Source organism: Wyeomyia smithii, chromosome 2 (genome assembly GCF_029784165.1).
Source record: "Wyeomyia smithii strain HCP4-BCI-WySm-NY-G18 chromosome 2, ASM2978416v1, whole genome shotgun sequence".
NCBI lineage: Eukaryota > Metazoa > Arthropoda > Insecta > Diptera > Culicidae > Wyeomyia > Wyeomyia smithii.
In genome coordinates, this window is record NC_073695.1 from 80524498 (window position 1) to 80550197 (window position 25700).

The 25700-nt window shown below is 39.9% G+C and overlaps 1 protein-coding gene across 7 annotated transcripts in view; it reads right to left on the reverse strand.

Moving 5' to 3' along the window:
- LOC129720769 (tetraspanin-18) overlaps positions 1 to 25700 on the reverse strand; it is an 89150-nt gene that overhangs the window by 7313 nt on the left and 56137 nt on the right. For 5 of the 7 annotated variants that reach the window (XM_055672481.1, XM_055672485.1, XM_055672487.1 and 2 more), the window contains 3 exons: positions 13719 to 13862; positions 13025 to 13123; positions 10554 to 10682 (listed from right to left, as the gene is read on the reverse strand). In XM_055672481.1, the coding sequence (XP_055528456.1) occupies positions 10554 to 10682; positions 13025 to 13123; positions 13719 to 13784 (294 nt within the window). In that variant the 5' untranslated portion in view covers positions 13785 to 13862. Of the gene's footprint in view, positions 1 to 10553; positions 10683 to 13024; positions 13124 to 13718; positions 13863 to 18969; positions 19038 to 25700 lie in introns of all 7 variants that reach the window. The other 2 variants (XM_055672488.1, XM_055672482.1) reach the window with 1 other exon arrangement.

Genomic DNA, 25700 nt, shown 5'->3' on the forward strand with positions numbered 1-25700 from the left:
CGACATCGACGAATGTCTGGCAAATTCATGCACGATAAGACAACTTGCAGACGACAGCGTGGTCTCTGTTACAGGAGCCAAAGCTGCCGATTTGCAAGGACCATTGCAAGATACTTTGGACAATTTGTCTGCTTGGGCTTTACAGCTAGGTATCGAATTCTCTCCGGAGAAGACTGAGATTGTAGTTTTTTCAAGGAAGCATGAACCTGCTCAGCTCCAGCCACAATTAATGGGTAAAACTATTTCTCAGGTTTTGATACACAAGTATCTTGGTGTCTGGTTCGACTCTAAAGGCACATGGGGTTGTCACATTAGGTATCTGATGAAAAAATGCCAACAAAGAGTTAATTTGCTTCGTACAATAACCGGATCATGGTGGGGAGCACACCCGGCTTTACCAAACAACGATATGTGTTTCTGCTTCCGCTCCGCAGCAAACACACATTTGATCAAACTGGAGCGAATACAATATCGTTGTTTGCGTATCGCCTTAGGTTGCATGCAATCGACCCATACGATGAGTTTGGAGGTCTTAGCTGGTGTTCTACCTTTGAAAAACCGCTCCTGGAGTCTGTCTTATCGTATTCTTATCAAATGTGAGGTCTTGAACCGTCCTGTGATTGAAAATTTTGAAAGGTTAATCGAACTTAATTCTCAAACCCGTTTTATGACATTGTATTTCAATCATATGTCACAAAATATTAACCCTTCTTCGAATATTCCAAATCGTGTCGACTTATCAAATACTTCTGATTCTACTGTGTTTTTCGATACATCAATGATAGAGGAAACTCGTGGAATCCCGGATCATTTGCGCGTGCAGCAGATCCCCAAAATTTTTTCCAATAAATATCGAAACATCAACTGCGACAATATGTTCTACACTGACGGATCACTTCTCGATGGGTCCACTGGCTTCGGTATCTTCAATAACAATTTAACCGTCTCCCATAAGCTCGTTAATCCTGCTTCTGTTTACGTCGCAGAATTGGCTGCAATTCAGTACACCCTAGGGATTATCGAAAAAATGCCCACGGACCATTATTTCATCTTTACGGACAATCTCAGTTCCATTGAGGCTCTCCGATCGATGAAAGATGTTAAGTACCCTCCGTATTTCCTGGGGAAAATACGGAAACATCTGAGTGCTTTATCCGAAAAATCGTTTCAGATTACCTTAGCGTGGGTCCCTTCTCACTGCTTGATACCGGGCAATGAGAAAGCGGACTCTTTGGCTAAGGTGGGCGCAGCAAACGGTGAAACTTATGAAAGACCAATTGCTTTTAATGAGTTTTTTGCACTTGTACATCAGAATACGATCATCAGTTGGCAAAATTTTTGGACTAGAGGGGAACTGGGAAGGTGGTTACATTCCATTATCCCCAAGGTATCGACGAGCCCGTGGTTCAAGGGGTTGGATATAGGTCGATATTTCATTTGCGTGATGTCGCGGCTTATGTCCAATCACTATAGATTTGATACGCATCTCTGTCGTATTGGGCTCGGGGAAAGTGGTATCTGTGCCTGTGGTGAAGGTTATCACGACATAGAGCACGTTGTTTGGTCATGCCCTGTACACCGTGACGCCAGGTCTAAATTAAAAACTTCCCTCCGGGCCGAGGGTAGGGGACCAGCTGTTCCTGTTCGTGATGTCTTGGCGAGTCGTGGCCTACCCTACATGTCCCTTATATACATTTTCCTGAAATCCATCCACGCCCCAGTCTAGTCCCATTCCTTTCCATCCACATTCAACAAAACGGCAAGAACACGTCATAGACCTCGATTTTAGAATCAGCAACTGAACCCCACACGAATCCGCCAGGACCTGAGAACCCGAGGCCTTTCGTGATATCTTGGCTTGAACAACAGCGAACAACAACAACGAACCATAACCAGCAACTGAACCCCGCACAATACTTCCAGGACCCGAGGATTACAAGCCCCTGTCCCAGCTCATGACATCGTGGTTTAGCAGAACAAATCCATACATGCTGCATTTCTATGACCATTCGACGATCATCAGACGACCATTCAACTACAAAACATTGATTGAAAAATATATGCTAGTTTTAAGATAGACTTAATTTCAGCACGTAGTCTATAGTGCAATAATGTCGACGTATTTTATTTAGCCTTCCCGTCGCGTAATCGTTATATTTTAAGTGCAAAGGGTGGAGTAAAAGGTAATACGAAATGTGGTGGTTTTGTATTATCGGTGAGAGTGACGTCAATGTTGAAATCCGTGAAAGATTCGTGCAATTTTGTGGCTAATTTGTGAAAGCTGCATTTCTTTTTCGGTGGCGGAGCACGTTTCCCGCTAGCCCTTGCCTTGCCATAAGTGTGTGTGAGTAAGTACAAGGTTGCTCTTGCGTGTGGCACGTTCTCGCACCAGCATGATGGTTCAGAGAGCACGCGAGAATTAAAGGATAAGTATTAGTGTTGGTGACGTTTTGCCTGTGTTTTTTTTTTGTTTGATTTGCATGGCAAAAGGGAACCAATGTTTTTTTTCTGCTTTTCACAATTCCTTTTGTGGGGATGCTACGTTTCTGTATACTGAACATCGAAAATGTTTTACAGATTTTCAGTATAAAAGTCTGTATAAAAATTTGTAAATTTCGTAGAAAATCGTAGGAATTTTTATGGCTTTACAAATCTGTAAACTATAAACTGTATGGATGAGAAATTTATAATTCACAGATAAATTTAAATTTACATATGTGGCATCTCTGATTGTTATCGCGGTTTCTTAGATGCCGGTTTTGGAATTTTCTCACTCAATCGTTTACAGTAGGTACAGTGCGTACTGGGGCCGATGCTGTTCGGGTGACTGCGTCGAAACAGTTCGGGATGTGTTTTAACGCGCGTCAGTTTTCATTGTTGTTTTTTCTCCTCGCGTGAGAAAGGACGCATTTCGCGCCGCGTCCTTTGCAGTGTGGCGTCGGCCTAACATCGGCCTGTATTTTGAAGGGCGCATTTGCAGTTCTGTATGTACATATACTTGTGTGGAAATTTTGTTTTGCACAGATTGGTCTGTGTTTGTGGCATCCCTGCTTGTGACCGCGGCTTCGTGGAAGCCGGTTTTGAATTTTTTTAATCTACCGATTGGGCCGATGCGGCGCTAACTGCGTCGAAACAGTTGCGCGTCAGTCTTCATTGTTGATATTATTTCCTCAGGTGAACGCTGTTACGAACATTTTTCTCAAGGATTTTCTCCAATTTTAAACAATTTTTTGCACAATTTGTTATCCGAAAAGCACATGCATTTTACGGATTACGATTTGGCAACTTTTCGAATTAGCTACATGGGTCTTCCCCAGGGCTCGTGTTTAAGCCCCCTTCTTTACAATTTTTATGTGAACGACATCGACGAATGTCTGGCAAATTCATGCACGATAAGACAACTTGCAGACGACAGCGTGGTCTCTGTTACAGGAGCCAAAGCTGCCGATTTGCAAGGACCATTGCAAGATACTTTGGACAATTTGTCTGCTTGGGCTTTACAGCTAGGTATCGAATTCTCTCCGGAGAAGACTGAGATTGTAGTTTTTTCAAGGAAGCATGAACCTGCTCAGCTCCAGCCACAATTAATGGGTAAAACTATTTCTCAGGTTTTGATACACAAGTATCTTGGTGTCTGGTTCGACTCTAAAGGCACATGGGGTTGTCACATTAGGTATCTGATGAAAAAATGCCAACAAAGAGTTAATTTGCTTCGTACAATAACCGGATCATGGTGGGGAGCACACCCGGCTTTACCAAACAACGATATTGTCTGTCATTGAGTACGGGTGTTTCTGCTTCCGCTCCGCAGCAAACACACATTTGATCAAACTGGAGCGAATACAATATCGTTGTTTGCGTATCGCCTTAGGTTGCATGCAATCGACCCATACGATGAGTTTGGAGGTCTTAGCTGGTGTTCTACCTTTGAAAAACCGCTCCTGGAGTCTGTCTTCTCGTATTCTTATCAAATGTGAGGTCTTGAACCGTCCTGTGATTGAAAATTTTGAAAGGTTAATCGAACTTAATTCTCAAACCCGTTTTATGACATTGTATTTCAATCATATGTCACAAAATATTAACCCTTCTTCGAATATTCCAAATCGTGTCGACTTATCAAATACTTCTGATTCTACTGTGTTTTTCGATACATCAATGATAGAAGAAACTCGTGGAATCCCGGATCATTTGCGCGTGCAGCAGATCCCCAAAATTTTTTCCAATAAATATCGAAACATCAACTGCGACAATATGTTCTACACTGACGGATCACTTCTCGATGGGTCCACTGGCTTCGGTATCTTCAATAACAATTTAACCGTCTCCCATAAGCTCGTTAATCCTGCTTCTGTTTACGTCGCAGAATTGGCTGCAATTCAGTACACCCTAGGGATTATCGAAAAAATGCCCACGGACCATTATTTCATCTTTACGGACAATCTCAGTTCCATTGAGGCTCTCCGATCGATGAAAGATGTTAAGCACCCTCCGTATTTCCTGGGGAAAATACGGAAACATCTGAGTGCTTTATCCGAAAAATCGTTTCAGATTACCTTAGCGTGGGTCCCTTCTCACTGCTTGATACCGGGCAATGAGAAAGCGGACTCTTTGGCTAAGGTGGGCGCAGCAAACGGTGAAACTTATGAAAGACCAATTGCTTTTAATGAGTTTTTTGCACTTGTACGTCAGAATACGATCATCAGTTGGCAAAATTTTTGGACTAGAGGGGAACTGGGAAGGTGGTTACATTCCATTATCCCCAAGGTATCGACGAGCCCGTGGTTCAAGGGGTTGGATATAGGTCGATATTTCATTTGCGTGATGTCGCGGCTTAAGTCCAATCACTATAGATTTGATACGCATCTCTGTCGTATTGGGCTCGGGGAAAGTGGTATCTGTGCCTGTGGTGAAGGTTATCACGACATAGAGCACGTTGTTTGGTCATGCCCTGTACACCGTGACGCCAGGTCTAAATTAAAAACTTCCCTCCGGGCCGAGGGTAGGGGACCAGCTGTTCCTGTCCGTGATGTCTTGGCGAGTCGTGGCCTACCCTACATGTCCCTTATATACATTTTCCTGAAATCCATCCACGCCCCAGTCTAGTCCCATTCCTTTCCATCCACATTCAACAAAACGGCAAGAACACGTCATAGACCTCGATTTTGGAATCAGCAACTGAACCCCACACGAATCCGCCAGGACCTGAGAACCCGAGGCCTTTCGTGATATCTTGGCTTGAACAACAGCGAACAACAACAACGAACCATAACCAGCAACTGAACCCCGCACAATACTTCCAGGACCCGAGGATTACAAGCCCCTGTCCCAGCTCATGACATCGTGGTTTAGCAGAACAAATCCGTACATGCTGCATTTCTATGACCATTCGACGATCATCAGACGACCATTCAACTACAAAACATTGATTGAAAAATATATGCTAGTTTTAAGATAGACTTAATTTCAGCACGTAGTCTATAGTGCAATAATGTCGACGTATTTTATTTAGCCTTCCCGTCGCGTAATCGTTATATTTTAAGTGCAAAGGGTGGAGTAAAAGGTAATACGAAATGTGGTGGTTTTGTATTAGCGGTGAGAGTGACGTCAATGTTGAAATCCGTGAAAGATTCGTGCAATTTTGTGGCTAATTTGTGAAAGCTGCATTTCTTTTTCGGTGGCGGAGCACGTTTCCCGCTAGCCCTTGCCTTGCCATAAGTGTGTGTGAGTAAGTACAAGGTTGCTCTTGCGTGTGGCACGTTCTCGCACCAGCATGATGGTTCAGAGAGGACGCGAGAATTAAAGGATAAGTATTAGTGTTGGTGACGTATTGCCTGTGTTTTTTTTTTGTTTGATTTGCATGGCAAAAGGGAACCAATGTTTTTTTCTGTTTTTCACAATTCCTTTTGTGGGGATGCTACATTTCTGTATACTGAACATCGAAAATGTTTTACAGATTTTCAGTATAAAAGTCTGTATAAAAATTTGTAAATTTCGTAGAAAATCGTAGGAATTTTTATGGCTTTACAAATCTGTAAACTGTAAACTGTATGGATGAGAAATTTATAATTCACAGATAAATTTAAATTTACATATGTGGCACCTCTGATTGTTATCGCGGTTTCTTAGATGCCGGTTTTGGAATTTTCTCACTCAATCGTTTACAGTAGGTACAGTGCGTACTGGGGCCGATGCTGTTCGGGTGACTGCGTCGAAAAAGTTCGGGATATGTTTTAACGCGCGTCAGTTTTCATTGTTGTTTTTTCTCCTCGCGTGAGAAAGGACGCATTTCGCGCCGCGTCCTTTGCAGTGTGGCGTCGGCCTAACATCGGCCTGTATTTTGAAGGGCGCATTTGCAGTTCTGTATGTACATATACTTGTGTGGAAATTTTGTTTTGCACAGATTGGTCTGTGTTTGTGGCATCCCTGCTTGTGACCGCGGCTTCGTGGAAGCCAGTTTTGAATTTTTTTAATCTACCGATTGGGCCGATGCGGCGCTAACTGCGTCGAAACAGTTGCGCGTCAGTCTTCATTGTTGATATTATTTCCTCAGGTGAACGGAGACGCTGTTACGAACATTTTGAGCAGTTTTATGCCCTTGTTTTATGATTTTTCTAGCTTTTGAGTAAATACTGAAACACATCGACAATTTTAAATTTAATTAAGTAGAAATCTTGTCGGTCAGCATGGCAAATAAATTTTGATTGCGATTGTTTTGGCATTTTGTTAAATCTAATTAGTACTCGGTCTTGTTAGATATGCATATTTGCATTTTCAAAAATTTTCTAGCTATGAATGCATGAAACTTTGCCAGTTTTTCACACTCAGTAGGTATCTTCGCTTTGTTTTTCAAGAAGTAAGTGGTAATCAACGCGAAATACCGTGTCTCCGCGCGTAGTGTCGGTAAGAGGGAATAGAGCGGTCGCGCATAACTTTCCGGGGTAAACGTGTTTTCGGCCCAGGTGAGCTTTGCTCAAATATAGATTTTCGGTGTGTTGTGACTTCCGAGGTGTACCAAACCATTTATTCGCAGACTGTCCACTAGAGATGGTCGGGTATGGGAAATTTGTTACCCGTACCCGACCCGTACCCGACTAATCGAAAATTTTCAAACCCGTACCCGACCCGAACCCGTAGTCTGGTTTGTTTAAAATACCCGTACCCGACCCGAACCCGAAAAATATCTATTCCAACTACCCGTACCCGACCCGTACCCGAAAGAAAACAACGCCGAAATTGCTTGAACCCGACCCGTCCTGGATTTTTTTTTTTTTTTCAAAATACCTGGGTACCTCGCACGTTGCATGCACTAATTGTCATATGTGGTTTCTCGAGATGATGACCGGAGTTAGACAAAAACCGAGTGTGAATGTGAACGCATGTTAATGAACCCAGAGTTCCAGGCCCACTATAAGGAAGAGGTCCACTATGAAAAGTGCATGTCTGGTAAAGTTAAAAAAGCGACGAGTTTTATGTGAACATCGCAGCAACCTGAAATCTTGTTATTATAATAAAGTCAAAGTTAATATTGCTTATAACTTGAGAAAAATTTAATAATTCATTTGCATTTGCCAAAAACCTTTAATTTTTTAGTACAGATTCGGTGTCATCGATTCAATCTAAAAATCGGTATAACACAGATATTTCTGTACATCCCTGGTCACAGTGCAAACAAAGACTATGCTATCGCTGTCAAATCTCATATACATAATTGCTTCGTACCAAACATCTCAATGCACAGTAGAGAATCGATGGCCATCCGCCTGAATTTTTTTTACGTCAGCTGTTTCATAATATTTTTCCTTTATTGCTATAATATTCAAGTGCCTAAATCCAAAATGTGGGTGCAATATCATGAGATCTGTTCTTTTATAACTTTTCGAAGTTTGGCATACTGACGTTTTTTGACATGTGTTCAAAAAAAATTCATTACTTTGAAACAGCTTCAATGATAGCTTGGATTTTTTTGGTGTAAAAGAAAAAGTTGATTCGTAGTTGATTTGTATGTATTACCTATTTTGTTTTAATTTAAAAAAATTTTTTTTCGCAAAATTTGGTTGATTTGAGGTGTTGTGCAAAAGCTACGTAATTTGTTTCTGTGAGGAGAACGCCCTGTGGCTAAGGGGAAAAGTGCCAAAATCATTAATAATTAGGTCACCTGCTTTATGGACGGCCCCAAATAAAAAATGGAATGGAGATTGGTGTTAAGCACCCCAAAATTAATCATATTTTTGTCGCATTTATCCACACTTTTTTTACTTAACCAGCCTTTGTATTTAGTTGCCTTACTGTGCAATGCTCCGCGGTTTTCCTCACAAATATGAAAAAAGCCTGGCAAAAATTCCATTTAACTCAAAATGGTTGCAGGAAGAACTATTGACTTTCACATTAGAAAGAGATAGCATGATGTCATTCCCTTGGTGCAAACACTGCCGACAACTGTCAGAATAGGTATTGGCCGATCTCTCGTTGAGTGAGAATGGGCAATTTCTTGTTCGATCTTTCCGATTATCGACACTAAGAAAACACCTAGGTTTGAAATGTTAAAAATTAATTTCTCATAATACACGAAAATCAAATTACCCGTACCCGACCCGTACCCGACCAATTGAGAATTTTTCAAACCCGTACCCGACCCGAACCCGAAGCCTTGGTTTTTAAATTACCCGTACCCGACCCGAGCCCGTAAAATATTTTTTTACGCTACCCGAAACCCGACCCGAACCCGTCGGGGGTATGGGTTTCGGGTAAAAATACCCGTACCCGACCATCTCTACTGTCCACCCGTAGGTTCTATTCCAGCACGCAGTGATTCAGAGTAGGTTCCGTTCGTTCGATAAATATCGTAAATAATAAATCGCGACAAAACATTGTAATTAATCGCCACTAAATATCGCAATTATTTGCAATTAATATCCGGATTATACGCGACTCGTCTGTCAACGCACACATCTTTTTTTTCTTTTTCTTTTTTTTTTTCGTTCGATTTGAACGGCGATGGCCAAGCAAATAGGCCGTTTTTGAAGCTCTCTTGCTGACCGCTTGCAGTATGTGTTGAGGGTCTATATATTTACTTTTTTCTTGTTTTTGGTTAATGCATATCTGGTTGCTTCGTAACATTGTGTAGTCAGCTGAGATAAATCAATGAGAGATACGTTTCGGTAGTTGCATAATGACTTCATAAACCTATTTTCGAATATTGGAGTCTGTCTTGATTAGATTATAGGTCCGGTATCCTCGCGTGCGCTTTATTTTTGCGGTGTTACATCATCAACCGGAATAAGTTCGGATCGCGTTATGATTTCCGTAGAAGATATAATGAACTCGTACGCGCGATATTTGTTATTATGAACCCGGTATTAGAGCTCAGCGCATCAAAAACCAAAACGAAACCTGCTGCAAACCTTACCCTTTCCTCCAACATCCCAGTGATTTCTCGTGGAAGTACAGAGGTGTTCTCGGCTTCCAATAAAGCGAGTATCACGTCAACATATTCCCATACACACTCCTTCTTTGACCTGCATTCGGATGCGGCCGGCGCTGGTATTGCCTAATATAAAGATTAAGGTCACCAGTTTTTACACATTGAGGATGAATGTTAATCCCAAGCATCATCCATTGGTTCTCTGTGTAATTACAGCTGATCTGGCAATAACGGAGTAGCAACCGCGGGCGGTCAATCATGCTCATGCTCATGCTCATGCTCAGACTTAATTTCAGCACGTAGTCGGCAGCGAGGATAAAAAATTTGCTTAAAGATTTTAAGTCATCAGATATAATTGGCGCCGTTAAACATCAAATTGTATTTGTGCCGTGTCAAATAAACGATAGGTGAAGAAAAAAATCCATTATTATACCTTGCCGATCTCGTCGTGGCGACCAATGCTTGTGTGTTCCCTGAAACTGTAAGCCCTCGGTTGCCTCATGTGCCGAAGTAAAAAACCCTCGGCTCGTGTGTTAACGAATGGCTCTGCAGTGTTTTGTCTTTAGCTAGTGACGGAGGGTAATACGAATAGCCCTGCGTGGTGTGTTTGTTAGCAGATGGGCCTCACGCGCTTTAGTGTGCTGTGTTTTCCCCATGCCTGGCATGAACTATCTTCAGTAGAAAACCAGGAAGAGGCCTTCGACTCCGTGGTAGACCTCGCGCTCGGTGGATGTGCGCGGTGGAAGAAGATGCACGATCTGCTGGAGTACGAGGTGACTGGAGAACAGTTGCCCAAGATAGAAGAAGCTGAACACTTCTAATTTGTTCGGCCTTGGACCGGTAAATGGCCAACAAAGTGAAGAAAGTATGGTACTTTGGCAAAAAATGTGGCTCGAAAGTTCTGAATTAATCTTATCAAATCATTAGTGAATGCTTCATAATAAACGTTTATGGCTTGAACCGACTTCAAAAGAATACTGTAAAGCCGTAGAGAAGAACCTTTTTGAATCTTTTCTATTTGCAAAGTTGAGCTGCATTTGTGGTTTACATGTTGATTAAAAATAAATATCAAACCGATGGTATTATACACCGTTCCGCTTTTCTCAGAAATAAATAAAAAACAAAAACTTACCGTAGTCAAGAGGCACTGGCTCTCTCGCAACGCTCCACAGTATCCGAGAAAACTGAGGAAGAACATTACTGCTCCGATCACAATCAGCATATATGCCAGCTGTTCTATCACTGCCGGCTGTGTAAAGTGCTGTAAAAATAATTAAATGGAATTTGATAAATTTTTCATGATATAAACAATAATAGAAATGATGAGACAGTTTTTATAGTCTATATAATATTATATGATGTATGCCTGTTATATTGACGAATAAGTTCAGTTTTTAATCAAAAACATATATTTAAAAAAATGTTGGAAATCGCACTAATGACCGGTTATTTTTATTTTTTAGGCATGAACAAACAATTTAAAATTATCAGTTTTTTTTGGTGGTTATCCAAAATAAATTTACGAATTCGGTTATCGCTTTGAAAATAACATTTGTTTTCAAATCTGAACATAAGGTAGAGGAAACTATCCTGAATAAATAGTGACTGTAAAGGAGGCTAGGAACAAATTTTTAAAAACTGCTGCCGTATCAACTTGAACGTCATTCAATTATTAAATTGCAATTTGAACAGCTGCACCATGTTACATTATAAATTAATATTTCCAGGGAAATGAATCCCCTATCGCTTTATGAAAATGACATATGAAGCGACCAAAAACCAGCTGCATCCACCCTTTGATACACATTCCCACGTAATAGAGTATATAGATATGATTTTACGTATTATTGAACAGCACATACTCATTGATTAGTATAGATATGAGGCTTTATTTTTTTGTGATAAACAGATTTTTATCCGTTAAGATAAAATGTGTTAATGACACTGATTTAAAATTTGAATTACGTTAAACAAACTTTTTTTTGCGATTATTCGCACTTTTTTTGCGACTGCAATAGTTACTCCACCACACAAGAAAGCCACGCGGTCGTCAGAACGGTTGTGCTACAAGCTAGAGAGACTGGTTGGTTGTACCTTTTCCAACTCTTTTGCCTATTCATAATTTATGGTATCCAGGGCCATCGGTTAGCTCGGCCCAAAGGTGAATAACACTTCATTCTGAGTATGTATACGATGATGGGTTCAGTTCACAGACGCAGAGATAATTGGAGTTCGGTTTTTTTTTCGTTAGGTAACAGGGGTTCAATTTTGCTAGGTGTTTCATCATTTTGCTGTTACCTCATTCCAAGCAGATCATGCAAATTTTGTGAATGAGAAACAATGTTGCTGACCTCAGAAATTGACAATTTCGGTGATCTATTTTACTAGCATTTCAAAACACTTCCAATATACATAAATTTATCGTTGATATCCGCTGTATCACGTATTGCATATCGTCAACATTCAGCATATTTCCTGCGGTTACCGGCTAAAAATTAAATTATTGAGGCCAGTCGAGGTACTGGTATATAGCCCATAACTCGGTTTGGCATCATTAGAGAACAAAAAATGGTGATTATAGAGTAGCCAGTTCTCTGGAATCAACCTCCAGGTGGAAGTAAGGAAACTAGCGTACAAAGCTTTTTGTCACGTTCCGTGCCGTACTGCTGTGGGCCTGTTGCAACTCTTAGAGCAGCTGAATTGCATTTTCGTGATTGTAAATGCAAATAAGAATGTTAGTTAAGATTGTAGTTAGCCGTGTTTTTTGCGCGATTTTTACAATTAAATGTTCGGGTGAGTGAACTGTGTTATCAGTGTACATAAATGACGAAATGTTCATTTTGCAAGCATGACTAATACAGGGGTTGCAGCAGTGTTGAATATTTCAAAATGAGCTTCTTATGTATCGGATAAGGATAACAACAATCAACATCAATGGAAACAAACTTCTAATTTATCTACCGGTTTATAATATTAGTGATAGTTTATAATAGACTCCACACGACAATGTTTAATTTAAAAAATTACTGACAAGTGGTGGAAGCATGCAAGTACATGTCTAATATATTTTACAAAGAAAGCAGAGATTCGAGTAATAAAAAGTTTTAGGTTGGTTTTTGTTGTTATAAAACCATCGCAGAGCACTTGCGAAAGCTTCGCAGAGCTCGACCGTAGGAACCCCTGCCTTTCAGTTTCAGCTGGAAGCATAAACTCAGATGCTAAAACTCATCGACTTTATCTACTAATCGGCCAATTTCCAGTACAGATTTGAAGGCTGCTTGGGGCACTGGAAAGGTGCTACCGCCATGGTGATTATTATCGAAAATGTTTGCCCTTTACATAGAAAGGTGAAATAATCATTGTGAAAGCTAACTTTCTAAACGCGGCCCAGCAGACCTTAGATTAACCTGTGGCAATCGATTCAAGATTTATAAGTAGAAATAAATCGCTTGATAGATCAGAATGAAAAAAAAAAACACCGGGGTAGGTTTAGAGCTCTTGTTTTCATATTCTTTTTATATAACCGGGTACTTTCCAATGAATGTTAATAGTGATTAGACATTGCTAAACTTAAAAACCGACGATCCAAGATATTTAACTTACCTCCAATTGATCAGTTTCAACCATTTTCAATAGCGCTATAAACGATGATTTGTCTGCCGCCAGCCATATTCCTACACCGAGTACAATCGACCCAAGAACCTAGAATGTAGATACCGGTTAGCAAACGCATCCTAGTAAATTTCATATTCATGATCGAGAGTTCGAGACAAGACACGTTCTCAAATAACTACACTCCCATGCAAAGAAAAACGTGATAAAAACCGCCTGATGTGTTAGGGTGGCCACGTTAATCCTACAGCCACCGAAACAGCCAAAAAAATTTGCAGTAATGATAATTGGTCGAAAAAATAGCACTAGCCGTATTTAGCCTGCGAATTTCACTAAACTGCACACGCGATCAAACAAAATTAATCAACTTTCGATTCAACGCGGCAAATGGGCAAATTCGCTTTCGTCAGCTTAATTGCATGTTTATTCTCGTTATCATAGCTTTAAAGCAATTGAGTACAATTAAACTGCAGTTGTCTTGACATGGTTCGACACAACCGTTACGAAACCAAGCAACACAGCAACACTTTTGGAGTTGTTTTGAATGACTTTTCTGATGTGTACCCCAAAAATCGCCAACAAATTATCAATACGCATTAACGCAGCCGGCCGGGCGATCCGGTAAAATGAGGCTGCCGCGAGTCAAAGCGTCCGTCCATTGACTGGACAAGCGATATGTACTTACGAAGAACACAAAGTTGAACACTGATAGTAGCGATTTTGCTATGCATGATTCACAGTCGCATCCCATCGCGCGGGAAAGCGGTTGCCTTCGCTAGGCCCGGGGATGATGGCAAAATGTTTGCTGCGGCAAAGACGCGCGCGTGATCTGTAACCAGAAAGAGAAAAAAATTGGATTATTTTTCTAATTAATTGTAATCTTTGACTTGGTTTAAAAAAAAAAACTAAATCAAGGAAAATGAAAGTTATGTGATTGATAACTGCTTTAAATCTGTTTAAAAAATATTCGAAAACCCCACACAGGTATTTAGTTAACTTCACTGAAATCACTATTTTGTGGTACAAGGTGTATCTATCCATCCAAAACCAGACGACGACTCATGGCTTTGTTTTTAATTCAAAGCACAATGCGCGTCCATTCATCCGAAAAGAGACGAGGACGCAGTAATTGGTGCATTAATTCGTTCAGATGCACCTTGCGCTACAAGACATCCGGATGGGCGTTAGATACGTTCCTTAGCGATGATTCGGGCTTTAAACCTGAACCCTGCACAGACAATCACAACGCTTCTCTGGGTGGTATAAAAGTCGCGCTGAGTGATGCAGTTTCCTGTCAACGTTAACCTCTTTATTAACTCTTCCATTTGCTGCGACCACGGGTGCGAATGTGGTTGACTCGTGCCGGTGTCGTACGAAGAAAAAAACCTTCTTATCACTCGGGCGAACGTGCGTAAACATTAGCTGACATTTGTCATCAGAAGCAACCATGTCGTATAATTGGCTAATTGGATGCCGTTGTAGAAATATCCGTTGTAGCGTAGCGCGCGTCCGGTGAGGCAGTCGCAGTCGATCTTCTCAAGTTACTTAAAAGTAATCATTCGCGCCGGTTTGAATTAATTGTTAAGGCGGGCTTCGCGTGGAGCTTTATTTAGTCTATTAAATTAATGTAATTTGTTGTTTCGACGGAGTTTATTGCGTTTGAACATTGAAGAACGTCATCGGCGAAAGCGAAATCTCCTTGTTGACTTGTGTTTTGTTCTCAATGAATAATAAGCTATCGTTACTTTTGCTATAACGAGAAGTAAAGTACTAAAGAGTCCAATATTTTTTAACTTCTATCAGCAAGTTTCAAATATTTCAGTGCTTAGTGAACTTTTACTTGTTTATTTGTTTCGGTGTAAAATTTGTTGGTTTCCTTACATTTTTTTTATTGCATTTTGTTTTTTTCTTTTTTCGCTCACTTGAATAATAATTTTTGTTTCCTTATTTCAGAGCAATTCTACAAAAAACGGGCAACCAATTTAATAGACCACTTTTGATTTTCCCGAAACTTTGCATTTCTATAGGCATAATCATAACTTTTTTTTTCCTGATTTCTTCATGATTAGGCTGGTTGCATCGTTTATGTAATCTTTTGTAGTTTTTATAAAAAAAATAGATTTTTAAAAAGTCCTGGGCTTCTAAAAAAAATATTTTTTTGAGTGTATATTTTTTCGGAAAGACAAAATTATTATCTACAACATTGCCGAAGACGTCACACCGATCAAACGAACCGTTCTCAAAATTGCATTTTTAATAGCTTCTCAAAAATGAGCCGTGTTCCAAAAAATTAAACCAATAGCACAAAATGGCATCTTTTGCCTCCAGAAACGTCTATGCAAAGTTTCAGCCAAATCAAAAATGACAATTTAAATACTACAAGGTATACAGCCCTAGGGTTGTATGAAATGGTGACGTGGGACTAAACACTGTAATTAGCGGTTTTTTTGTTACGAAATATACAGAGTCTGCAGACAAAATCAATGTGTTTGCTCAGCGACTGTACGTATTTTTATTTTCAGCCTCCCCTGGAAATCAATTTTTGATACATATTCAAAAACACTCGAAAGAATATCGTTTATATCTGACGACATTATGCCTGTAGTATTTTTTCGTGCAAACAACAATTGACAAGGCACAAGCATATCGTGCTTGTTGAAGAAGCACCAAGTGTTTCTCATAATGCGTCAAAGTCAAAATTAACTCTATAACCTCAAAAACCAAATCCAATAATACTTACGTTATCATAATGAATGGTTTTGTCTTATTTCACTCTAATTAAATCAAATCTTTAATATGGATCTTACTTTCAAAATAATATGGAAGCCCTTACAAAGGTTAATTAATTGGCAAACATAAGAAGATATTTTAAACAAAATCATTAACAAGTTCCAGCAAAAAATCGTAGCAATCCACAATTACATTTTTATTTTTTGCTTGACAATTTTTTTCATTTGCCTACAACTACATTCGCTGTATTACGAAGACAGCTTATATACGTTTATTATGGTAAAGCTTAGAATAATAATATATCATCTAACAATTTTGAAATGTAAAAAGAGATTCTGTATGAATCTAAATAAACAAAATCATAAGCATTCGCAGGCTCTTACTATTCTATATTCTCTACTATTCTTTTTTCGCCACGAACAGTCATCGGGCGCGGACGCGTTTTCATTTCGCTCCGCAATTTAACTTGTATTTTTATTTTTTTTTTTACACCTTGACGGCGTCGCGAGTGCACGTAAGCAACAATTTAATTATTTATAAACAATCTTTGACCGTCGCGCTACCGCGTGTATCTAACCTTTTCTCGACAATTCGTACTCGCCGCGTAACAATTTTTAATCAGTGCTATGGAAAAGTGTGGCATAACCAACTGTACTTCGACCGACAACCGTTTCCTGTGGAAATGCGAAGGAATATGCAAAAGGCACTTCCACGCTGCCTGCGTAGGAACCCGTAGAAACCAAGAAGAACTACTGCGTTCATTCATGCTGCCCTTATGCATAGAATGCCAGGAACAGTTCATGGACCAACTCCAACTGAAGAAGCTCATCCAGCACCAGAAAATTTTAACAGAAAGTATTGAATCACAAATCAAATCAAATCATTCAATAATCAGTCAACTTCCTAAACTGACTGTAACCCACGACACACTGGACAGTATCAATACACTGCTTTCTGAATTGAAGACGGAAATTAAAAAAGTAAATATCAACACAAACAATGCGTCGGCAAAAACCATAAATCGCATTTCGACGCTGTTCGGCGAACTTGGCCATGACTCCATATCGGACATTAGCAAAGAAAACCGGCAGCACACAAAGAACATACAACAGCACCTGGAAAAAGCATTTACTTATATAGAATCAAAAATTGACAATATGGAACACCAATTAGAAGCTATACAAAATAAGAAAACAAACTGCAGTACAACGGCGCAGGAACTAATTAATGAATTAAAAGCGCTCAAAGAATCGAATTCACTCCAGCCAAAAACAGACAATCATCCCAGTCTGGCTGAAGAACTTCGCCTTTCATTGCCACTTCCAGAATCGGACTCAGAAGAACACCGTACTCCAAATTTCACATCAGGCTGGCAATAAAAAGTATGGAAACGCGACTGGACTGAATATGACGCCAGACAGCGTAAAAGACGCATGCAGGAAAAGCAAGCAGAAAAGGCCGCTCGTAAACGTATGCAGCAACGCAAACGTCAGCAGGAAAACTCAAACCCTATCAGCATAAGTAACACCTATAAACACGGAATAAACCATTTCGCCTGCAACTCAAAGAAAACTCAAATTGCTGAAATGCCAAAACAACCACTACCCTCGGACAAAGACCTCCTGGCAGCTGCACGCGTTCAATTTGCTGGGCCGCCGAATTCAGACATAACATCAAAATTTATAAATTTCCAAAAAGGCGAAACTATCAACCCATATCGGACAGAAAAAAATGCAACTAACAATGAAAATTCTGCACCGGCTCCTGCCAGCATCGCCAGCATACAATCAGCACCGCAAGACAGCCAATTTGAACTTGACCCCATGCGTCCACCAATCGTCCGACTTACGCAGCAATCATCGAATGGCGACGAGCGCCTTTTGAAGGCTAGACTCCGCGACCCAAAAGTAATGCATATTACACGCCTATATCTCGCATACATGAAGGACCAACCATCATCTGTATGCGTAGAAGGAATGACACCAACCAGTATAAGAATGCTTCTCGCATCCGAAGGACTGCCGACATCTCCAGAACAACTCCAACGCGTCTTTATTGAAGTCCATCAGGAATATGGACTCACGCCAGCCGAAGCAGTAGCCGACCTTCAATCATATCGTCATTTTTTATCAAATGAACGCACGCACCGTCTTCAACAACTTCGCGAAAGTGTAAATAAATTTAGTACAAATTTTCGCAAGTAAGGACGCCCTCTTCTGAGGCAGAACCATTATATTTAAACATAAGTAATAACTTGACTAACACTTCTTCGCTTCCTCGACAGAATGCGACTGAAATTCTTATCTATTGTCAGAATTTCAATCGCATGAAAAGCCCAAGCAAAATGAAAGAAATTCAACAAAATCTATTGTCGTCATCTTTTAAAATAATTTTAGGAACTGAAAGTAGCTGGGACGAAAGCGTAAGAAGCGAAGAAGTATTTGGAAACAATTACAATGTATTCCGGCACGATCGGAATTTGTCTACCAGTCAAAAAAAGTCAGGTGGTGGAGTCCTCATTGCCATTAATGTAGACTTTACTTCTGAAGAAATAATATCCGACAAATATAAAGAATTTGAACACGTATGGGCCAAAGCATTTATTGCTGGCGAAGAACATATCTTCTGTTCCGTGTACTTTCCACCGGAACATGCTCATAAACATTCGTATGTATTATTTTTTAAAACTCTAGAATCTATTATGTCTAACATGAAACCAGAAGTAAAACTGCATGTCTATGGCGACTTCAACCAACGTAATGCAGACTTTATTGTAGACATTGAAAATGAATCTATCTTACTCCCAGTCGTAGGCGAAAACGAAACACTGCAGTATCTTTTTGGCTAATCCTCAGAACTCGGTCTATATCAAATCAATCATGTCAAAAACAAACAAAATGCTTATTTAGACCTATTATTCACAAACTGCACTGAAGACTTCTGTGTAGATGCATCATTGACTCCCATCTGGAAAAATGAAGCATTCCACACAGCAATTGAATATTCAATAGTAATGAATAACACTTCGTACCCCAGCGACTGCGAGTACGAGGATGTACCGGAATACCACAAAACTGACTTCGAACAAGTCAAACGTAGACTTCGCATAATAAATTGGCGTAGTATAATTTGTAAAGAAGGAAATGTCAACGAAGAAGTAACAAAATTTTATGAAATAATTAATCAAATTATATCAGAAAATGTACCTCTAAAGAAAAGAAGACGAACGAACACCAACAAATATCCAGTGTGGTTTAATCCACAATTGAAGAACCTAAAAAATAGAAATAAAAAGCACATAAAATATACAAAAAAGACAACAATAGCGAAAATCTTCAAAATTACCAAGAAATTTGCTGTCAACTTGACGCAGCCATTAAAATTGCACATGAAGAACATAACCGTAAAATCGAACATCAAATCAAGTCTTGCCCTAAGAACTTCTTTAATTACGTAAAAACCAAACTAAAAAGTAACAACTTTCCATCACGAATGCATCTTGACAGTAATGTAGGACAAACTAGTAATGAAATATGTAGTCTTTTTGCCACTTTTTTTCAAGAAATTTACACCACATATGAAGAAACAGATCGCGACCGCGAATACTTCTCGTATTTTCCTGAATTTTCGAATTCTTTATCTGTCAATCAAATATCTGAGTTCGAAATTCAAAACGCACTTAAAAATTTAGACGCTACGAAAGGTCCTGGACCTGACAGAATAGCTCCAATTTTTCTCAAAAATTTGGCAGAAGAACTATCTACACCCTTACAACACCTTTTCAACATGTCCCTGAAGAATGGAATTTTCCCAGAACTCTGGAAAACCTCATATTTAGTGCCAATTTTCAAATCTGGCGCTAAATCTGACATTCGTAATTATCGTGGAATTGCCATTATTTCATGCATTCCAAAATTATTTGAATCAATAATTAATGAAAAAATCTTTCAACAAGTAAAACACCAAATTACAACTCAACAGCACGGCTTTTACAAAGGCCAATCAACTACCACAAATCTTTTGGAATTCATAACTTTCACTCTGACTGTAATGGACAACGGTAACCACGTAGAAGCTTTTTATACGGACTTTAGCAAGGCATTTGACAGAATCGACATGCCATTATTACTCTTCAAGCTCGAAAAATACGGAACTGAAACAAAATTTTTGGAATGGCTGCAGTCATACTTAACAAAACGAACACAAGGTTCCCACCTGGGCCCTCTTCTTTTTATATTATACGTAAATGACATTTCCTTTCTTCTTAAGTCAATACATGTGCTTGTATATGCTGATGACATGAAGCTCTTTATAGAAATAACCAATGCAGAAGACTTCGAAATATTCCAGAATGAAATTAATGTATTCTACACTTGGTGCAACAAAAGCCTATTACAACTCAACCTTAAAAAATGTAATTCAATAGCCTTTAGCAGAAAAACAGTAACACCACCAACAAACATTTTCTTAGGAAACCAACCAGTAGAAAAATGCAAAATCGTTAGGGACCTAGGCGTAATCTTAGACTCCAAACTTACATTCATAGAACATTATAATACAATTATCAACAAAGCAAATAGTATGCTGGGCTTTATAAAAGGCTTCGGCCACAATTTTCAAGACCCATATACAATCAAACTATTATATATTACATACGTCCGACCAATTCTGGAATATTGTAGCATTGTATGGAATCCCTATATTGCCACACATGAAGAACGCATTGAATCTGTCCAAAAACAATTTCTTTTGTACGCGCTTCGTAAGCTAAATTGGACATCATTTCCCTTACCATCATATGAAGCACGCTGCATGCTTATAGACATACAAGCACTTAAAGAACGCCGCGATCTTTCAATGCTTTATTTTATCAATGACATTATTTCTCAACGCGTGCAATCTACTCAATTATTATCACAACTAAATTTTTATGCACCCAGTCGTCAATTAAGAAATCGTAAAATATTTTCGGAAAATTCTCACAGAACAAACTACTCTAAAAATGGCCCAATAAATCGCATGATGCGTCACTATAACCAGCACTGCGAAAATATCGACATCACCATGGGCAGAAATCAAATAAAAAAACGACTAACTACTGGAAATAATGTATAGAATATAAGAAAACATTGTATTATTATAACTGTAGTCTACATTTGCTTGACGAAATAAATAAATAAATAAATAAATAAATAAATGAATATATTTAGGAATTTACTCTTTCGATACTATCCAATCACGATTATTTAGTGAATATCGAAGATAAAATTAAATAAATATCCGTTGCAAAAATTTACAATTCTTGTTGAGTAAATTATGGTAATCATAATTATGAGATAAACTTTCAATCACCATAAACAGCAGCATTGCAGTTTTTCCTCAATTGCACACGAATAGAAATGTACGAACAAAAGTGTACCACTGCAATACGAATAGTACCGCTGCAGTACGAATATAAGTGTACCGCTGAAATGTACGAATAGAAGAGTACCACTGCAATCATAGACGACGAGAGACCTGCGGTTCTTTACTTCACTGGTACTGTTGCTTTTACCGGCATGTTTTCTTTCAAGACATCAGTTTTTATTAGGTTTTTCAGAACCTAAAACGCAGGTTAAGAAAAGAGCTGAAATTGTTCAAGGATGGGAATTGTTTTAAACTTTTAGGAAAACTTTTACCTTCGAGACATCATATTAGTCTAAGCACATGGAAGCAAAAATAAATTGACCTATTGGGATGGGAAGACTCTGTCAATTTTTATTTCGATATTGATACAGAGAATATCACAGGGAACGGATGGTGTCCATTCACGTCGTCTGTGCTAGGAATGCTCGCATGTAATTGGTTCATTATTCGCGTAAATTTGTTATTGAAACATTTTATCAATTTTACCGCTTAGCAATGAAATTAAAGTGATAAATAGCATATTACAAAATTGTTATACATTTTATCTATCCAACAACATATTGGTTATTGTTATCCATCATGTGGTTGTGCTGTTATCAATGTTTGAAATCTGACGCAACATTTGCCAGTTTCATTTCTAATTTTACGGAATGCATCCCAGTATAGTAAACAAAGACGTAGTCCCACGTCAAAAAAACTAGGACATGTTTTGTGGGACTGCTCTTCATTTTTGCGAAATTTTGTTCAATTTTTTTTTAAGCATCAAGTTAGTTAAGTTTTTCTGTGGTGGCGCAGACCATAGGGAGACTCCTAAGTGCCTGCATGTTCTGGAAAACGAGACGCCTTTTTTGGTGTGACCCGAGGTGCCCAGTCAGTAAACCGGCTACTAAGCCCTGATTGTTAGGCTATTGATCAACTCAAGGCATCTGAACCTGGACCACTGCTACGCGGCCCAGCAATAGCTGATCGTGTTGGACGCTCTGGCAAAGCTCAACCTAGATCTGGCCAATGTTGGGACCAAAATTACATTCAGCAGAAATGGTGCGAAGAAGATCATGACATTCTTTATCCCAGGACTGATCTCGAACTGGAGGGTAGACAGTGGTTACACCAATAGCGACTAGCAGTCGGTTTGCTATAGTGTAGACCATAACGCGAGGCGGCGGGTAGATCCGCAGGTGGAAGATATCGCATTTCGATGCCGAGGTATTTGAGGAGGCAATAAAAAGAGAGCCCAAGGGAGGCAGTTGGCTCCGCCCGATTGCCGAGTAATCAGTTGCCACACTATCGTGGCCGTGTGACGCCACCATGCCTAGGACTCTCCAGTGCCTAGGACAGATATGGTGAACTGACACGATAGCGGACCTCCACAGTGCGTGCCTCCCTGCTCCCCATTTAACATAGTATAAAGCACCGTGTAGCATGTCCGACGTTCCAGTATCTCAGAAACAGACCAGGGATGGACGGCCAACCTGCCGAATAACCAATTCGTGAGTGACAGTAATTGTGCCGAGGCTGAGGAGGAGGCAAGGGTTACGAATGGGGAACTAATCGTGATCGCTAACTCCTCATAGGTAAGTAAGGCACTGGGACAGGATGGAATCCCGAACAAGGCCACCATTCACCAGTTCCCCAGGCGTCTCATCACCTGCAAGTGACCACTATTTCTGGTGCCGGCAGAGTTGCTAAACAGGAGTAATTTCACAGGGTTGTCGTCCGGCATCATTACGACGTGATCGGCCCAATGCAACCTTTTTTTTCGCAGCGCGTGCAGCTCATGGTTCATGCTCCGACGCTTCAAGAGCGTTAAGGTCCTCCGCGAGAAACGTTGCTGTCTCGATTCCATAGAGGATTATCGGTCTTCCGAAGTGAAAAGTAGGCACGATTTCCAGTCTGGATGCGTCTTTGGATTTCTTTGCTGCTGTAATTGTCGGTGGTCACCGGTAACCCAAATACAGGAGTTCATCGACCATCCAAGCTCATCGCCGTCTACAGAGACTTGAGTTGCGTGGCTGATGTGGTTCTCCTCGAGCCTTTTGCACGCATGCATTTCGTTTTCGACGCATTTATTCGCAGTCCGATTCGCCCGGCTTCGGCCTTCAGTCGGGCGTAAGATTCATCTTCTGTCGCAAAGTTACGTGTTATGATGTCAAAATCATCCGCGAAGCCCAGAAGCTAAACAAACCGTGTAAAAATCTTACCACTCGTGTCGAGGGTGTTGAGCCGCGGGGCTCGGCAATGTCGCGCCTGGTGTACGGTTGACAGTTTTGCGCGACGTTTGTAATGTCTGAGAAGAATCGACCTTCGATGAGAACATTGTCAATTTGGTTTGCTGTACGTTGGTCAGGTGATCTCCAGGTGGTTTTGTGGATGTTCTTCCGGGGAAACAAAGTACTTTGGACTGCCAGTCCTCAATAGCGCCAATTGAGACTACATGCGTTCGCGCTTAGGAGCATTCATGTATCGGTACAAGATTTAAAAAAACTACTTCCGGAATTGAGTACTAGTTTACAATACAGAGGAAGGTCAGCAGTGCGTCCCAACCACCGCAGGAGTACCGCAGGTTGCCATCCTGGGCCTGGTGTTGTGCAGTGTCATGTACGCCGGAGTGTTGAAGCTAAAGTTCTCTGTAGGGGTTGTGATCGTCTAGCACCACCTGCTACCGTGTTCGCGCTGCGTCCAGTATTCCGACAATAGCGCTAGTTTACGTGCAAGTGTCAAATTGGGAACTACGAAAAATGTATGAGATAGCATGACAGCGCCTCCCAAGTAACAAAATTGGTTATATCAAAGTTGTTTTGTATATGATACAACTAAAACATAAAACCTTCAATGCCGACCATGCGGTTATAACAACTTACTTACAACAGCTACAAACATGTGTTATGGCTAGTTGGCCCAGCTTTATTGCAGTCATCAAAACTTCATATACGCTCCAACATAAGACCAGATGTTTTATACAACCCGATTTACTTACCACATAATGGCCTCGAAATTTTAATTGAGATATATTCTCCAAATTAGATGTAATGCATTGAATTTTATCTTAGTTTTATTTCTCTATGACAGGGGATTTTTCTCGGCAGTGTAAATTTTTATTTCCATCTTGACTGATTAATGAATATGTTGTTGCCTTTACATTTTTTTCGTGCATGTGAAAACACATGCCATAAAATATTTATGGTGAAACCGGCCACGAATTTCATCGCAAATGATACGCGTCGCAGGAATTCGGCTGGAAATGAATATATAATTAAAATTTAATTCCTCTAAACTAAGGTGATGAATAATTACATGCCATGATTTGGAGTATTTTGTTAAATTATGCCGCTATCTATCATTAGATTTTCAAAACAATGGTGTGGGTTTGTTATTCTCGTAAACGAAATTGCTGATTTCAGATATAATTACAAAACTTTGCAATTTTTCCATTCAATACGACATGTTGTTTTAGAATAAAACCCCGGACGTATATAAAATCTTCGTTATAACCAATTCTCATAATTTGATCAGAACATAGCATATAATAACCTAAGTAAACCTATCATAGCATTCGTCTGGCTATGTTCCGATCATCAAGTTTTATACAACCCACAATCATAACCTAACTTGGGGGTAGCCATAACAAATGCTGTTCAAAAGGAAATTACAGCTTGAAAATTTATCTTAGCTTTAAGAGGGACTATCATACAACTCCACGGGTTATGTATTTCTGGTTTTATTTGATTGTTATGAAAGTCAATATAAAACAAATTCATGACCGTTCTTAAAACTGTGAAGCTAAGTTGTATTATGGTGGACAAATTATGGTTTGTAAAGCCTATTTGCAGAGCATATTTCATGGCTATCAAATAAAATCTACTTACAATCGAAGGCTTTAATGCAAGCCAACTTGAAACAAAAACAAAACCAGAATAAATTCTTGAAGCATTCTGAATGTTACTTGGGCTCAGACGGCGTTGTCGCACGACGACTATTATTTGAACAAAAATTTTAAATAATTGTTTTTTTTATGGCGATGGAGCTTGGTTCCAGTGTTACATCTGGTAGTCTGTGATGTCAGCATCGCCATTAAGGAAAATTCAGTGCTTCGAACATCATGACAGTCAAGCTGCCAGAAGACCATTGTTGATTGTCAGATCATACGGCAGCAGGAATCGTCCTTTTCCGCGAAGGGTATATGGACGCACCGACTTATTCCGGAGGCATCCGGGTGGATCGGGAGGCGCCATGGAGAAGTGAACTTTCACTTGACACAGATCTTGTCAGGATATAGTTGCTTCAAGCAGTTTCTACACAGGTTCGGGCCCTCGTTTTGTATGTGCGAGGCAGTGAGCGGGCCAGACACAACTCCGAAAATTATTTCGGAAGATGTGCGAAGACCCGGGTATCTTCTCTCATATAGTCCTGAAGCTACAACTTGTGTGGCGCCTCAACTGCCAACACGCCAGTAATGGCTGCCACTCTCCAGGTGATTAACTATGAGGTATGAAGGTCAAGTGCATGAAGTAAAAAAGCCACTTCCTGACGT